This window comes from Hyla sarda, chromosome 10, assembly GCF_029499605.1.
Source record: "Hyla sarda isolate aHylSar1 chromosome 10, aHylSar1.hap1, whole genome shotgun sequence".
In the NCBI taxonomy this organism is placed as follows: domain Eukaryota; kingdom Metazoa; phylum Chordata; class Amphibia; order Anura; family Hylidae; genus Hyla; species Hyla sarda.
Window position 1 is genome coordinate 25,582,278 of NC_079198.1, and position 18,376 is coordinate 25,600,653.

At 41.5% G+C, this 18,376-nt stretch overlaps 1 protein-coding gene across 4 annotated transcripts in view; it reads right to left on the reverse strand.

Annotated features, from left to right (window-relative positions):
• Positions 1 to 857: 857 nt before the first annotated feature.
• LOC130293664 (neurotrophin-4-like) overlaps positions 858 to 18,376 on the reverse strand; it is a 94,855-nt gene continuing 77,336 nt past the window's right edge. For all 4 annotated transcript variants that reach the window (XM_056542642.1, XM_056542641.1, XM_056542643.1 and 1 more), the window contains exon 2: positions 858 to 2,069. In XM_056542642.1, the coding sequence (XP_056398617.1) occupies positions 1,341 to 2,048 (708 nt within the window). In that variant the 5' untranslated portion in view covers positions 2,049 to 2,069 and the 3' untranslated portion in view covers positions 858 to 1,340. The remainder of the gene's footprint in view (positions 2,070 to 18,376) is intronic.

Sequence of the window (18,376 nt, forward strand, 5' to 3'; positions counted from 1 at the left end):
CATCTCCTTGGTGACTATCATGTTTATGCCATCGTGTGCAGACATTCATGCAATGCAAAAGCCAATGCATAATGAGATTACATGTTTATGTCATGTGACTACATAGATGGGACTTCCTTTTGTCCATATTGTTTACATGGCATAAAGCATTTGCGCAACAAGGGGTAAAATATGTATGGGTGATATGTGTTATTACCATATGGAGCTAGTATATTAGGGTTATTAGCATCCACACAGGAACTTTCATGATTGGGTGTTGTTAGGCTTTATCTCTTATTTCTTTGGGATGAAATACTGAAGTTATGCTCATTGGCAAACAATAGTGTAATACCTTCTGTGGCCCATAGGTGTCTCTTTTGGAGGCGGCATATATCTTATGTGAGCTTTTAGCAAAATTGGGCAAAATACAGAACATTTTGTTAAAAAAAAATATATATATTTACTGTCGCTTCCATTTGGGTACATTCAAGTACATAATTGTTTAATGGAAATATTAAAATGTATCTTCATGATCATGACTTACGGCTTCTGGAAACAATTAATGATGAGGAAAGAGGTAAACCAGAAGTTTAATATGGAGGGAATGATATGATAGTGAGAAAAGGGTAATAAATATTGAGTAGAAAAAAAGCATGATGGGAAAGAAGCCAAAATAGGCTGCTGTAACATGCGATCCATAAAAAGGAAATGACAATAAGTTATATTTCTCAATATATATACACAGATATTATATATATATTTATAGACATATAAAATTTACAAATAGAATAACCATTTTATAATAGCTTACAACGTCACCCACTGGGTACCTGTGAGCGGGACAAAAATAAACACACATTCTCCATTTCTACAAAATTATTCATCAAATCCAAATACATTTTTTATTTAAAATATCCACCAGTTTAGCATCATCTGTGTAATGTCTCCATAGTGTAGTCATAAAGGGAACGCATAGGGTGTCCACTGGTCACTTCCTACAGTCGGTGACAAAATTCAGTTTACTTGTTCACTACGTTGTGCAAATTCAGGACGAAAAGGCACTATATTTAGAAAGCACGGAGAGGTGACAATTTTTAGTCCCACGTGGACTGAGATCTGTATGGTGTCTCTTTGTATCCAGTTTTGTGCTCCTAGTAAAGTTAAACCACTTCTGAGGACAGCTGTTGGTTCATGACTCTTCCATCCCCCAAACGTAGTGTGTTTGTGGCATGACTCCAGGAATGTGTGATGTCGGCCAATATGCCATATTGTAAACAGCTTAAGGAAAACAACAGGAGCTCCATTCGCTTTCCCTAACCACAGTAAACCATGGAGAGGATAACCCTCTGTCATCTCTACTTTTACGTCCTTCCTCTTCTGCTCAACAGGGTGCAAACACATGCTGTATCAATCCGGATCCAGCGCCAACCCACTAGCTTTTCATCCATGGTCAACGCTCTGACATATGACTGCTTTTGTTTGCATTCTGATATCCACTGTCTTTTATCTACCCCACGACAACCATTTGTGGTTCCTCCTTCAGGGTTACACTTGGTCTCAAAAAAGTATTGCTTTAATGGTCCTGTGAGTGTCTGAATTTCAGCTAGGATGGTGACTGTCTTACCATGTATATCGATTGCTGACCTCTTATCAGTCACCCATACATGCCTGGAATCACACACAGAAAGTTCTCCTCTTCGAGAAGGATTGATTGCATCTGACCCCTGTGCCCGTTTCACCCGAGAAGTCCTGTTAGCTGGTTCTGAATGTGAAACCAGCTCTTCTGCCAAAAACAAATAAGGTGGTCCTGAGGGCTCCTGACTAGTGAGGGCCACTCTTGGGGAATAAAGGTTCCACTCTTTGCCAGCCATGTCAGGATGCGTGGTTGCTAAGTCCGGGAAGAAGCCATCGTGCAGTCCCTCAGTAAAATTAAAGAAGTTCTGTGGTTGGGCTGTGGAATTGGAGGAACTTTCAGGGCCATAATCCCGATCAGTGGTCTGGTTTTGGAAGGGGGCAGCTTTGATGGCACAAAGGTATGAGATCACCATGACATAAAGGCGGAGGAGCATTACTTAATCCACCTCAAACAACTGTAGAGAGAGAAGAGAGAACACAGTTACATCATGATCTTTATACACACATATACTTTATGGCAGTGGTTCCCAGCCTAGTCCTCAAGGCCCACCAACATTCAATTTTTTTTCATTGGAATAGAACAGGAAAAAGTTCTAATCCTGGACTGTTGGTGGACCAAGATAAATACAGAATACAGTCTATCTCTGTCAGTCCTGTAGAGACTTACTGAAGTGGCAGCCCATATGCTAGTCCACTGCTTTTTTACACAAGGGACACAGGAACCCTGTTTTAGGGATCAATAGGAGTCCCAGTGGTGGGACTCTCAGTGATTAGATAACAATCTCCTATCTTGTGTGTAGGTGAACAGTATGGTATGTATCTTTAACAATTTCTTTAAAGGGGTACTCCTCTGCTCAGTGTTCCGAACGCCTAGATCCGGCGTGGGGGACTCGTGCCCCCTCCCATAGACTTGCATTGAAGGGGCGGGGAGTGACATCACGAGGGGGTGGGGCTGTGACATCACGAGTCCCCGGCGTTAGATCTTGGCGTTCGGAACATTTTGTTCCGAACTCTGAGTAGTGGAGTACCCCTTTAAGTCCAACTTCCCAAGAACATAAACACTTTCTATTAAGTCAAAGATAATAGTAAAAGAATAACAAAAAATGAAAATATTTTATGCAGAACCTAAACAGCAATAAAACCATTTTGAAGCTTCTTTCATTGGCAGCTAAGCCCTGAGATTGGACAACCTAAGCTACTTAAAGGGGTATACTACCATAGGAAGTGATGGCATATTTTTGAGAACACATATCAATTTTATACGGTGAAGAGCCTATGTCTATGTCATTGACCTGAACCTTTACATATTCCTGCTAGTATGTGTTTAGATAAAATGTTCTATTTACAAGTTTGGATCCAGGCCTTTGGACTTCATGTTTATTGAGATTGGCACAGGCCCACCTAAGACTAGTGGGCCCCAGCATTGGCCTAGGCCTGCCAATTTTGTTGGCTCTGTGTTACCAGTTTTTAAACAGCAGATTGTATTTTAGGCCCTACATAGAGACCATGGAGAACAGGTGAATTCCTGTGTAACCTCAGGTTACAGTATTATTTAGTTCCGGGACGACCATTTTATGTTGAAACTATCTGAACTTTAGACCACAACTCTATGGAATACTAGTTACTGGTGGTGAAATCCCATAAAAGTCTACTGGCTTTAATTTGAGGCGTAATTCCGCTTGCGAAATTCCACAAGTGGGGATTTCGCCATGTGACTAGACCGTTAGGCTAGGTTCACACTACGGAATTTCAGCCCGCAATGCCGTTTTGAAATTCTGCTTACTAAAATGTACTGTCAATGGGTTCTCCGTACACCAATTCACACGGAAAATTTGCTTGCAAATATCTGCCTTAAGAGTTGTGGTGCTCATTCTTCAGGCGGATGTACTGTCTTTTGGGGACCGCAATGTCTGCATGGTCCTAGCGCCGACTGATTCCGTCAGCGCTGGCCGCACTCGGAATCTCTAGACAGAAATTTTCTGTCTCAAGATTCTGCAGTGTTAACCTAGCCTTAGGGTCTAATCACTCGGCAGAATTTCCGCTTGCGGAATTCTGCCTCAAATTAAAACCCATAGACTTGTATGGGATTCCGCACTTCCATTCACACTTCTGAATTTCTGCTTGCGGAATTCTGCAAGCGCAAATTCAGAAGTGTGAATGGGAGTGCGGAATCCCATAGAAATCTATAAGCCAGCCAGTGTTTCCCAACCAGGTTGCGCCCAGATGTTGCAAAACTACAACTCCCAGCATGCCTGGACAGCCTCTAGTTTTGCAACACCTGGAGGCACCCTGGTTGGGAAACACTGCTATAGGCTTTAATTTGAGATAGAATTCCGCTAGCGGAAATTCTGTTATGTGAATAGACCCTAAGGCTAGGTTCACACTGTGGAATTTCTGGGCAAAATTTCTGCCGCAGAACGAGCTGGCAGCACTAGAACCGCACGGACTACATTGCCGTCCCCATAGATGCCAATGCATTTCTGAGCAGATCTCCCAAAAGATCCACCCAGAAATGCATTGCAGTCTATGGGGGGCAGCAATGCAGTCTGCTCGGTCCTAGTGCCGCCGGCTCAATCTCAGGCAGAAATTCTGCCCAGAAATTCCACAGTGTGAACCCAGCCTTAGACTGTTGACTGTTTCCAATAACCACAGGCAGATTTGGGAATGCAGCTCTTGTGAAGGTCAGTAAGGAATTGTATTAAAAAAGTTACTCAACTTTTAAAATACGTCAAGAAGATCATGGGACCAGTCATACTTGTGTAGAATAACATTAGAGTCTACCTATCCCAGCCTAAAATAACAGGGATTGGTAGATTTTGTTAAACTGCCCAGCAAATGCAGGTAAAACAGAGTGTAGCTTTAGTGTCCTTTAAAGGGGTACTCCACTGGAAAACATTATTATTATTATTTTTTTTTTTAATCAAATGGTGCCAGAAAGTTATCCAGATTTGTAAATTACTTCTATTTGAAAATCTGAACCCTCCCAGTACTTATCAGCTGCTGTATACTCCAGAGGAAATTCTTATATTTTATGAATTTTTTTTTTGTCTGACCACAGTGCTCTCTGCTGACACCTCTGTCCATTTTAGGAACTGTCCAGAGTAGTAACAAATCCCCATAGCAAACCTATCCTGCTCCAGACAATTCCTAAAATGGACAGAGGTGTCAGCAGAGAGCACTGTGGTCAGACAAAAAGGAAATTCAAAAAGAAAAGAACTTCCTGTGGAGCATACAGCAACTGATATGTACTGGAAGGATTAAGATTCTTTTAATAAAAGTCATTTATAAATCTGTTTAACTTTCTCGCACCTGTTGATTTAAAAAATGTTTTTTTCACCGGAGTACCCCTTTAAAGATGATTTGTTGAAATGCACCAAAAAAAAAAAAAAAAAAAAAAAAAAAGGAAAAAGTAGCAACAGAAGATTATAAGAATTTCTGACACATCACCACAATTTTCCCTGTCATCACATTTGTCCACCTGTGTAAAAACCACATTTTCTCGGAAGCAGTAAATTTTAAAACTTTAATAGTTACAATTTTCTACTAGTTTGGATATGAAAGGTGACATTTAGCAAGTTCCATTGTCAACGCTCACAGGAGCTGAACTTCAGAGAAGGGAGAGAAATGCTCCTCACATTTCATCTTTTTGACATAGTTGGTTAATTTACACATCAATTAAGTCAAATCCATACTTGACTGGAATTGCTGGGTCTTGACCTGCTATGCAGCTCTATAGTATATATTCGTAAGCAGGTTAATCCTGCGATGGAGAAAGGCTACAGAGTGGGAAGGGAGGATTTCTGAAAACTCCCTTTAGGGACATAAGCCAAGTAGTAATAGTAATATTTAGCTTCCACTTATAGCATCAATGCTCCTATATAAAGTAATACATCCTCCCCCCCATATTTCTTCATAAGTAGGCAGATTTGCCATTAAGATTTTTAGGAAAGCCCCTAGACATCTTTTCCCCTAGGGGATGAGATGTCTGATCATGGTGGTCCCGCTGCTGAGGACCCCCACGATCTCTGCTGCGGCACCCCAGAAATCCGGTGCACGGAGCGAACTTCAGATGACTGACGATGCGGGCAGACGGTCATGCCTCGCTCGTGATATCACGGCCATGCCCCCTCAATTCAAGTCTATGGGAGGGGGCGTTGCCGTGACGTCATGAGCGGGGCGCGGCCGTGATATCACGAGCCTCCGGCGCTGAACCCGACGCTCTAAACGATTGCCGGGTGAAGCACGGGGGGTCCCTAGCGGCGATCAGACCTCTTATCCCCAATGCTTTGGATAGGGGATAAGAAGTCTAGGGGTGGAGTACCCCTTTAAGAAATGGCCTTTAAACTTTTCAATGAGCCAACAAACAAGCCTTATTACACACGATTAGGTGAGTCTGTTTGGCCGATAATCGCCCCTAGGGCCCTAAGACTGGTGCCTCATATACTGGTCATACTGTATGTCAGACACTGCCAGAGTGAGCTGCACCTCTTATTACGATTGATCTTTGGCAGTCAGTGAACCTTAAGGGTGCGTTCAATTGAGTAATTCAAGAGGAATTCATGAGGAATAATTTTGGTCAGGAAGTTGTTGCCTTCTCCATCAAGCAGAATTTGAGCAGAATTTCCATGCGGAAATGAAGAGGAATGAATGAGGAGGCTATTTAATCTACTTTTCTGAATTCCGCTTGAAAACGATGTCGGGCAGAATTTTTTTTTACCATTGACTTCTATTGGATTCTGCTCGCGGATTCCGCTTGAAGAATGAACATGTTCTTTCTTCAAGCGGAAAGGAATTCAGCATCGGAATTATGCTAGCAGAATTTCCGCAGTGTCAACAGGACAACAGAAATAACATTAAAGTCAATGGGCAGAGGGGATGTGAATTTATTTGGAGCGGAGAATTCAAGAGGAATTACTCAAGTAAATTCCTCTTGAATTACTCAGTGGGAACGCACCCTAAGACAGAAAACTACATCAGCCATGACCTGGACTTGATTTCTGGTATAACTAATGCAGATTTCTGTAAATCCACCTGCCATGCTCCCTTGCTAAGCTCTACTGATTTTTTATTTTTTTTTTAATGGCCTAAATAGGGCAAAAGGTGCCCTATGATCGAAAGTTATTTCTTATCCACAGCAGATCTATGGAGGTCCGACTGCTGGGACCCAGATAATCCTAAGAACGGAGGTCAATTGTGCCCTGAATGGAGCAGCAGCACGCAGGCACTGCCCGCACATGTGGTGGTACTGCAGCTCAGTTCCATTGAAGTAAATGGAGCCAAGTTGTAATACCACACACAACCTGCTCTCGTTTTCTGTTCTTGAATAATCACTTTAAGGGTACGTTCACACGTGGGGATTTGCAGCGTATTTTACGCTGCAGATTCGCCGCTGAAGGACCTCTGTATGGTGCCCTTAAATGTGCTTGCGACTCGCACATCGCAGTGTGTCTGCTCGGAGTGGCGTATTGCCGCTCCGAGCAGACACACTGCGATGTGCGAGTCGCCGCGCATGCGCAGTGTACTTGCACAAATCGCGCCCGCTCCCTCTGCTCAATAAGCTAGGCTGAGAGCTGCTGCGATGTGCTAGTATACTGCGCATGCGTGCGGCGACTCGCACATCGCAGTGTGTCTGCTCGTATCGGCGTATTGCCGATCCGAGCAGACACACTGCGATGTGCGAGTCGCAGTGCATGCGGGGTGTACTTGCACACATAGCGCCTGCTCCCCCTGCTGAATGAGCTAGGCCGATAGCTGCCGTGATGTTCGAGTGTACAGCACATGAGCGCGGCGACTCGCACATCGCAGTGTGTCTGCTCGTATCGGCACATTGCCGCTCCAAGCAGGCACCTGTAAAGGCAGCATATTGAAGGTCCTTCAGCGGCGGATCCGCAGCGAAATTACACAGTGAAAATCCGCACGTCTGAACGTACCCTAAGAATGCATGTGTATGGGGTAGGTTTTTGTTGTTCAGGAAAGATGTTGGCCAAGCAAGCATTTATCTGACAGCCATGTTTGGCCGGCCTTACTTTTTATTCATTTCTCCTCTGCGTGAGACTATTCTCCCCCATCTTTTGCACAGCAAGACCGCCCTTCTGTAGCTCATATATGTGCCTCGCAATACTTTTCCTATCTAACATTTAAGAAGAATGTGAAATATAATTACAATAATCTACACAAAAACAACACATATGACAAAATACTATTCATGTTAACATTAACTTGCAAAAAAATTCTCAGAAATCATTATCTACTGTCATAGGAAATGATGGAAGGAAAAGCAACAAATGTGCTGAAGATAATATATTAGTCATTTTCGGGTTTGCTTCTTGCAAAGACAGATATGTAACATATTAACTATGACCGCAACCCGCCATGATCCACACGTCATCTTATTTATACCCAATGCAATGTTGTCTTCAGCTTTTACACACCACTCTGGATTAAGTAGTTAAACACAAAACCGAGGGGGCACAATCTGAGATAAGCGGGGAAAAGATCAGAACCAATATGAAAAAATATTATTATATTTACTAAAAAAGAGTAGATGCTTGGAACAGACTTCCAGCATATTTCGTTGGTACATCAACAGTAAGTGATACACGTATCTATCTAAACATAAAGAGAAAATAATATAGGGGCAGACCTGGTGGTCTTTTTTTTGACAAAAATCATCTATGTTTCTATGTGCCTGATTCATGTGGCTTTTCTTCCCCTTGGCATTTTGTCCTTTAAAGGGGTACTCTGGTGGAAAACATATATATATATATATATATATATATATATATATATATTTTTTTTTTTAAATCAACTGGTGCCAGAAAGTTAAACAGATTTGTAAATTACTTCTATTAAAAAATCTTAATCCATCCAGTACTTATTAGCTGCTGAATACTACAGAGGAAATTCTTTTCTTTTTGGAACACAGAGCTGTCTGCTGACATCACGAGCACAGTGCTCTCTGCTGACATCTCTGTCCATTTTAAGAACTGTCCAGAGTAGGAGAAAATCCCCATAGAAAACCTATGCTGCTCTGGACAGTTTCTAAAATGGACAGAGATGTCAGCAGAGAGCACTGTGCTCGTGATGTCAGCAGAGAGTTCTGTGTTCCAAAAAGAAAAGCATTTCCTCTGTAGTATTCAGCAGCTAATAAGTACTGGAAGGTTAAGATTTTTTTTAATAGAAGTCATTTACAAATCTGTTTAACTTTCTGGCACCAGTTGATTTAAAAAAAAAAAAAAAAAAGTTTTCCACTGGAGTACCCCTTTAAATAAAGGGCATGAACACTACATGGTCCTGTCTAGAGGCATAACATTTACCTGCTGAAGCACGATCCATGGAGCTTTGCAGAAAGCCAATGAAATATTTATAGTACATGAAAAAGAAGCGTGTGGAGATGTAGGAACGTTTCAGACGCGCTTTTGATCTGGACATCTCTTGAGTCTCGGTGAAAACAGTTCGTATGTTTCAAATTATCTTCCCTCCTGTGATATGAAGAAACCGATACACACTTGCACATAGACACAGACTCGGAAGAGATCACGTTGCTTTCATCCACACCAGCTTGGTCCCTGGCCAAGAACCTGAGCACGCTCCTCCGGCACAGATCAAATAGACTTCTGTAATTCCACCCCAGGCTCAGGTTAATCCTCACATGGGGACTGAAGAACAGATCGGAACCCGCCCGCCTCTATTCTAATGCTGATATAACTGATAAGAACCGTGCCACCCAGCTGCCGGCTTGTTGGCGCGCTGACATGGAGTTTCTGCCCCTGGGGACAGCTTCTTCTTGTAGCCGGGCCTCCAGCTGTTTTTACTGGCATGGTAAACTTCGTGTAAGTGAGCTGTCGTACCCGTCATAGTTCAATCCGTCTAACGATGGCACTGTCATTCATACGGCTCTTCTTGTGAATGTTAACTATTCGCCTACTCCTAACATTTTAACCTACAGCAAGCTGGATCCTGTCTCGTTCTATTGTGTAGATATATCGGGTGCCCATGTTTTGCTGCAAAAACGCATTGATGTGATGTTCAAAAACTGTCCTAATACAATGGGAGAATTTTTACAACAAAATGCCAAAATAACAAAGGGCACCAATCACTAGACAGAAATCTATTTTAGGGCATTTATAGAGGGTGCACCTAGCGGGGTGAGTGGGGGGGGGGGGGGGTGTTGGTCAAGCAAGCGAGTCCTCTTGGAGCCTTTTAGGGTCTATTCACACAGGAGAATTTCCGTATCAAATTAAAGCCCATAGACTTCTATGAGATTCCGCACTCCCATTCACACTTCCGAATTTCCGCTTGCGGAATTCCGCTAGCGGAATTCCGCAAGCGGAAATTGGGAAGTGTGAATGGGCGTGTGGAATCCCATAGAAGTCTACGGGCTTTAAAGGGGTTATCCAGGAAAAAACGTGTTTTTATATATCAACTGGCTCCAGATAGTTAAACAGATTTGTAAATTACTTCTATAAAAAAATCTTAATCCTTTCAGTACTTATGAGCTTCTGAAGTTAAGGTGGTTCTTTTCTGTCTAAGTGCTCTCTGATGACACGTGTCTCGGGAACCGCCCAGTTTAGAAGAGGTTTGCTATGGGGATTTGCTTCTAAACTGGGCGGTTCCCGAGACAAGTGTCATCAGAGAGCACTTAGACAGAAAAGAACAACCTTAACTTCAGAAGCTCATATGTACTGAAAGGATTAAGATTTTTTTTTTAATAGAAGTAATTTACAAATCTGTTTAACTTTCTAGAGCCAGTTGAGATATATATATATATATATATATATATATATATATATATATATATATATATATATAAAAAGTTGAAATTCTGCAGTGTGAATAGACCCTTGCTGGTTAAGGAAGCTCATATGGGGGCTTCTCAGACTCACTTAGGTTTGAAGGAGCAGGGTCCCTTAATTATTAGAATAAACACAGAGTTCCAGATGCTCTTTCAATGCAGACCATGCCATTAGGGAATGCTCCTATGTAGTGACGGCCACAAAATCCTGGCCAAAATAGTGGAAAATGGTCACATGATTTTGTGGGCAAAGTCCTGTGGTCATTTGTCACTGCATGTGTGTGCGTGGTTCTCGGCTGTATGAGAACGGTGCGACATGGAACTGTTACCCTCAGTCTCTTTCCTGTATAATCATCTGCACAGTGTTTGTTCACACTGAATTTATCCCTCAGATAAAAATCATGAGAAATACACAGCAGAAATTCAAGACTTGCCCTCAGATTTCTGCTTTACATTTCAATCTGTATTGCGGCATATTTATGTGCAATTTTGTATGTGGATTGGCAAAATTCAATGGGAATGATCTGTATACTGGCTACTTGATGGGGTTTCCCACTGATAAAATTAAATATACAGTGGGGCAAAAAAGTATTTAGTCAGCCACCAATTGTGCAAGTTCTCCCACTTAAAAAGATGAGAGGCCTGTAATTTTCATCATAGGTTATAACCCCAACTATGAGAGACAGAATGAGAAAAATAATCCATAAAATCACATTGTCTGATTTTTAAAGAATTTATTTGCAAATTATGGTGGAAAATAAGTATTTGGTCAATGGCAAAAGTTCATCTCAATACTTTGTTATATACCCTTGTTGGCAATGACAGAGGTGAAACATTTTCTGTATGTCTTCACAGGGTTTTAATGCAACAAGAGGGACCTATGAGTGGAGGGTAAATCCAATATTATTAACATTTGACCGCTGAGCGGTCACTAAGACCCTAAATTTCCCACCCAATATAAAACTTAACGTTTAATGAGCCAAGATTAAAATAACCTCACACATATTGATCCATAGTGCATTGATTGGCATGACACTGCATGCTATAGAAGTGAATTGAAAAATTAGACTGTGGCTGCAGTCCACAGTCTATAGTGTGAGACAATTAAAAATCTAACACATTGCCCGCCCGCCCGACGTTTCGCCACAGGCTGTGGCTTTATCAAGGGCTAAGAGGCAAATGGCGTGCAAACAAGCCTTGCAGGGGTTTAAATAACCTCCTGTCTCTAACGTCATTAGAACATGTCACTTCCTGTATTAACATGACATCTCATTGGTTACAATCACATGCAGACTAATGATTGACCGCTTCCTGGCCAATGAAATTTAGACCAGGATGCATCTTGCTATATTCGTTTGATTGACAGCATACTTGACCAACCAGCTGAGACCAATCAAGCTTCTGAACTCCTCATTGGTGCCGGAAGCTGTACACGTATGTGCGCCATCGGTCCTGCGCTAACTGATAGCTTCCCGAACCTCCGATATGGACGCATGCGCAGTACGGATGCGCAGAAGAACGTGCGCGAATACTTAGTCATATACAGGCACTGCTGGAAGCTGCGCGACAGACATATGCGCCGGCACTTAGCCGATTTTTTTGCATATGATTCACACATGGATGTTGTGATAGAGCTGTAATACACAATATAACCACTCATGTGAACAACGACTGCGTAGCAAGTACTAAGCTAATTCGAGAACACTAATAAGTTACTATCTGGCAATATAGGGCGACCAACCTAGCAATGTAGGTATAAGATCAAGACAAGGAAGTATTATTCATAATACCGCTGAAATAGTGTAATCGATAGTAGTAGAGGGGGGAGCCAATACTCATCTGTTCTGCATAGATATAGTCATAATTAATTCATATCATCAACGGAAGTTAATCATAAATATGATTAATAAAGGCTTATAACGGCTCTTCTATATAGTAACAATTGTAATAAGTGATTCCTGTCCTACAAGAAGGCTGCATAGGTGAAGCCTTCATTCAATCCATTTGGGCTTTGGGATTTTTATCTCCAAATCCATCGGGCTTCTTCTTGAAGCAGTCTGGTGTTAAGATTGCCACGTCTCGGACCCAGTTTACACTGGGTAATGCCACAGAAACGTAATTCAAAAGGAGCATCATTGTGTACAGTCCTCATATGCCTAGCAATTGGCGTATCTTGATAGGTGTTAATAGTACTCATATGTTTTGAAATACGCCTACGCAATTGTTGGACTGTCTTTCCTACATAGATTTTAGGACAATTGCATGTAGCTAGGTACACTACCCCCGTCGTTTGACAGGTGATGAAGTCCCTAATTTGATATTTCCGATTATCAATCGGATTAGAGAATTCTTTTGTACGTGGCATAAATTTGCAAAAATTGCACCGTCCACATGGATGTGATCCTTGAATTGATGATTTCAACCAACTGGATGCAGACTCCTCTGCATAAAAACTCCTAACTATTTGATTTTGAATATTGGGTCCTCTACGATAGGTTATAGAGGGGTGAGTAGAGATCACCTCCCTAAGGTCATTGTCCACCTGTAATATAGACCAATATTTCCTAAGTATATTCATAATTTTTTGATTGTGTTGATCAAAAGTTCCGATACACCTAATGATCTTTTGGCCATTATTGTCTTTAGCCAATTTGTGATCACGTAATAATTCAGATCTTGGGGTAGCCCTGGCTCTGGCGAAGGCCTTGTGAAGGACTTTCTTAGGGTAACCTCTATTGGTGAAGCGTCTATACAGGAGATCACATTCTTCTTGAAATTTTAGAGGATCAGAGCAATTCCTTTTGGCTCGTAGATATTGACTGATAGGGATACCTTTCTTCAATGGTACGGGATGATAACTCTTCCAATTAAGAAAACTATTGGTTGACGTAGGTTTACGATATATAGAAGTGTGAATGTGACCAAGTGAATCAATAGTGATAGTGAGGTCAAGAAAATGAAGAAATTTTTCGTGAATTTCAGAAGTAAAGTGCATATTAATATGATTAGTGTTAAGTGCTTGAACGAAGGATTGAAATAATTGTGTAGTGCTGTCCCAAAAAATCAATATATCATCTATATAACGACCCCAAAATAAAATGTGAGAATTAAATTCTTGAAAAGTGTCAGAGAAAACGTGAGTGTCTTCCCACCACCCTAAGAATAAATTAGAATAATTCGGTGCACAAGGAGTGCCCATAGCAGTGCCCTTCAACTGAAAATAAAAGTGCCTATCAAAAAGGAAAAAATTGTGAGTAAGTAGAAAACGTAATAAGGTCAAAACAAATTTGTTGTGTGCTGTGTACTGAAGACCTTTAGTAGTTAGGAAATGTTGTACAGCATGAAGTCCCTGTTCATGTTGGATGTTTGTATAGAGAGATTCCACATCCAAACTAGCTATAAGAGTACCTGGAGGGAATGTGATCTCCTGTAATTTCTTCACAGTGTCCTTGGTATCCTTAATAAAGGACGGAAGAGAGGAAACAAAAGGGGTCAAGAACTGATCTACATAGTGACTGATATTTTGTGTAATATTGTCACACCCTGAAACAATGGGTCTGCCAGGGATAGGGGAACTCCGTTTGTGCACCTTGGGAAGGGCGTAGAAAGTGGCTATTGTTGGCGATGGATTAAAGAGATATTTAAATTCTTCTTCTGTTATCAATTGGTCTATTCTTGCCTCTTGTAAAATTGTACGTAAATTCTGGTTAAACTCCTGAAGTGGGTTATGGTCAAGTTTACGATAAGTATCTCTATCATTCAACAGTCTCATCACCATAGCCTTATAATAACTTTTATCCATCAGGACGATGTTTCCTCCTTTATCAGAAGGTTTGCAAACAATCTCATTATTTTGTTGTATTTCTTCAAGTGCTCGGATTTCTTCCGTAGATAAGTTAGATGGAATATGGGGAGTCCTTGACCTTAGGGAACTGATCTCGTGTGTAACCATCTTAACAAAAGTATCAATATTAGAGTATTGTGACAAGGATGGTGTGAAACTTGACTTAGGTTTAAGATTAGAGAAGGGAGCTTCAACTGAGACAATTCCTGTCTCACTTTCTTCTTCTAGCTGTTCTAGCATAGTAACAACTTGCTGATCTTGTTGTCTATTCACAGCAGGATTGGTAGCAAGGTTTTTGTGAAATTTGTGTAGGGCAAGCTTCCTGCCAAATAAATTTATGACATGAATTTAGCAGCATCAGCTTTAGAGTGCGCTAAATTAGGTTTGTTGGACAGGAATCCAGCCATCAGTGCATAATAAGCTTGACGGTCCACAAAAAGGAGTGATTAACTCCAATTAATTAATGCAACAAGAGGGACCTATGAGTGGAGGGTAAATCCAATATTATTAACATTTGACCGCTGAGCGGTCACTAAGAAATATTGGTCTATATTACAGGTGGACAATGACCTTAGGGAGGTGATCTCTACTCACCCCTCTATAACCTATCGTAGAGGACCCAATATTCAAAATCAAATAGTTAGGAGTTTTTATGCAGAGGAGTCTGCATCCAGTTGGTTGAAATCATCAATTCAAGGATCACATCCATGTGGACGGTGCAATTTTTGCAAATTTATGCCACGTACAAAAGAATTCTCTAATCCGATTGATAATCGGAAATATCAAATTAGGGACTTCATCACCTGTCAAACGACGGGGGTAGTGTACCTAGCTACATGCAATTGTCCTAAAATCTATGTAGGAAAGACAGTCCAACAATTGCGTAGGCGTATTTCAAAACATATGAGTACTATTAACACCTATCAAGATACGCCAATTGCTAGGCATATGAGGACTGTACACAATGATGCTCCTTTTGAATTACGTTTCTGTGGCATTACCCAGTGTAAACTGGGTCCGAGACGTGGCAATCTTAACACCAGACTGCTTCAAGAAGAAGCCCGATGGATTTGGAGATTAAAATCCCAAAGCCCAAATGGATTGAATGAAGGCTTCACCTATGCAGCCTTCTTGTAGGACAGGAATCACTTATTACAATTGTTACTATATAGAAGAGCCGTTATAAGCCTTTATTAATCATATTTATGATTAACTTCCGTTGATGATATGAATTAATTATGACTATATCTATGCAGAACAGATGAGTATTGGCTCCCCCCTCTACTACTATCGATTACACTATTTCAGCGGTATTATGAATAATACTTCCTTGTCTTGATCTTATACCTACGTTGCTAGGTTGGTCGCCCTATATTGCCAGATAGTAACTTATTAGTGTTCTCGAATTAGCTTAGTACTTGCTACGCAGTCGTTGTTCACATGAGTGGTTATATTGTGTATTACAGCTCTATCACAACATCCATGTGTGAATCATATGCAAAAAAATCGGCTAAGTGCCGGCGCATATGTCTGTCGCGCAGCTTCCAGCAGTGCCTGTATATGACTAAGTATTCGCGCACGTTCTTCTGCGCATCCGTACTGCGCATGCGTCCATATCGGAGGTTCGGGAAGCTATCAGTTAGCGCAGGACCGATGGCGCACATACGTGTACAGCTTCCGGCACCAATGAGGAGTTCAGAAGCTTGATTGGTCTCAGCTGGTTGGTCAAGGATGCTGTCAATCAAACGAATATAGCAAGATGCATCCTGGTCTAAATTTCATTGGCCAGGAAGCGGTCAATCATTAGTCTGCATGTGATTGTAACCAATGAGATGTCATGTTAATACAGGAAGTGACATGTTCTAATGACGTTAGAGACAGGAGGTTATTTAAACCCCTGCAAGGCTTGTTTGCACGCCATTTGCCTCTTAGCCCTTGATAAAGCCACAGCCTGTGGCGAAACGTCGGGCGGGCGGGCAATGTGTTAGGTTCACAGGGTTTTCACACAGTGTTGCTGGTATTTTGGCCCATTCCTCCATGAAGATCTCCTCTAGAGCAGTGATGTTCTGGGGCTGTCGCTGGGCAACACAGACTTTCAACTCTCTCCAAAGGTTTTCTATGGGATTGAGATCTGGGGACTGGCTAGGCGATGCCAGGACCTTGAAATGCCTCTTACGAAGCCCCTTCATTGCCCGGGCGGTGTGTTTGGGATCATTGTCATGCTGAAAGACCCAGCCACGTTTCATCTTCAATGCCCTTGCTGATGGAAGGAGGTTTTCACTCAAAATCTCACGATACATGGCCCCATTTATTCTTTCCTTTACACGGATCAGTCGTCCTGATCCCTTAGTAGAAAAACAGCCCAAAAGCATGATGTTTCCACCCCCATGCTTGACAGTAGGTATGGTGTTCTTTGGATGCAACTCAGCATTCTTTCTCCTCCAAACACGATGAGTTGAGTTTTTACCAAAAAGTTCTACTTTGGTTTCATCTGACCATATGACATTCTCCCAATACTCTTCTGGCTCATCCAAATGCTCTCTAGCAAATTTCAGACAGCCTGGACATGTACTGGCTTAAGCAGGGGGACAAGTCTGGCACTGCATGATTTGAGTCCCTGGTGGCGTAGTGTATTTCTGATGGTAGCCTTTGTTACTTTGGTCCCAGCTCTCTGCAGGTCATTCACTAGGTCCCCTCATGTGGTTCTGGGATTTTTGCTCACTGTTCTTGTGATCATTTTGACACCACAGGGTAAGATCTTGCATGGTGCCCCAGATCGAGGGAGATTATAAGTGGTCTTGTAGGTCTTCCATTTTCTAATAATTGCTCCCACAGTTGACTTCTTCACCAAGCTGCTTGCCTATTGCAGATTCAGTCTTCCCAGCCTGGTGCAGGTCTACAGATTTGTTTCTGGTGTCCTTCGACAGCTCTTTGGTCTTGGCCATAGTGGAGTTTGGAGCGTGACTGTTTGAGGTTGTGGACCGGTGTCTTTTATGCTGATAACAAGTTCAAACAGGTGCCATTAATACAGGTAATGAGTGGAGGACAGAGGAGACTCTTAAAGAAGAAGTTACAGGTCTGTGAGAGCCATAAATCTTTCTTATTTGTAGGTGACCAAATACTTATTTTCCACCATAATTTGCAAGTAAATTCTTTAAAAATCAGACAATGTGATTCTAATGATTTTTTTTCTCATTCTGTCTCTCATAGGTGAGGTATACCTATGATGAAAATTGCAGGACTCTCTCATCTTTTTAAGTGGGAGAACTTGCACAATCGGTGGCTGACTAAATACTTTTTTGGCCCACTGTATAATGTGCAAGGTTTTCACACAAATCCCAGGATTATTAGTTAAAATTCGTGCTGTATGAACACGCACTAATGTTCATATAGGCACATTAAAGGAGCACTCCGGGATATAAAGACTTATCCCCAACTAACCATACTAAAAAACGGATGCAAACTGATGCAAAAGGATGCCATTAAGTGGCATCCTGTTGCATCAGTTTTTAATCTGTATATTTTCAGTTTTTATTATGGTCGGACTATTTCCTGGTTCCTCACACCTCTTCTGAGCATGCTCAGAAGTAATAACTGATCATAAACAGATTGGAAAAAAGGATGCAAATGGAGACACTAAAGGCACATCAGTTTTCAATACGTTACACATAGACTTCAATACTTCAATGTTACATTTATAATATTCTTTTCTATTTAGTTATTTTTGACGGAAGAAAAAATACTGCGTGCAACGTCTTTTCCCCGTAAAAAAAAGATTGTAAAAAAAATCCCGTTGACATCAATGGGACTATTTTACAGCTGTTTGCAACCTGTTTGAAAAATTTTCACACGGATTGATAACAGGCATTTATTAACGGGGGCAGATGTTAATATGAACGAGCCCTAAAGCAAAATTATATCAACAAAGTACTGTATCTAATAAACAAGACATGAGGATACATGCGGATACAGCATGAGCTGCACCATAGCAACCCATATTTAGACCTACTAATAGGCTCCACGGTTCCATACTTCTGGGAATATATCTAAACAAGGCCTGTACTTTAAAGAGTTGCCATTTTGAGACCCCAACACTTGGCAATGGAGAAAAGATTATAGCTGCG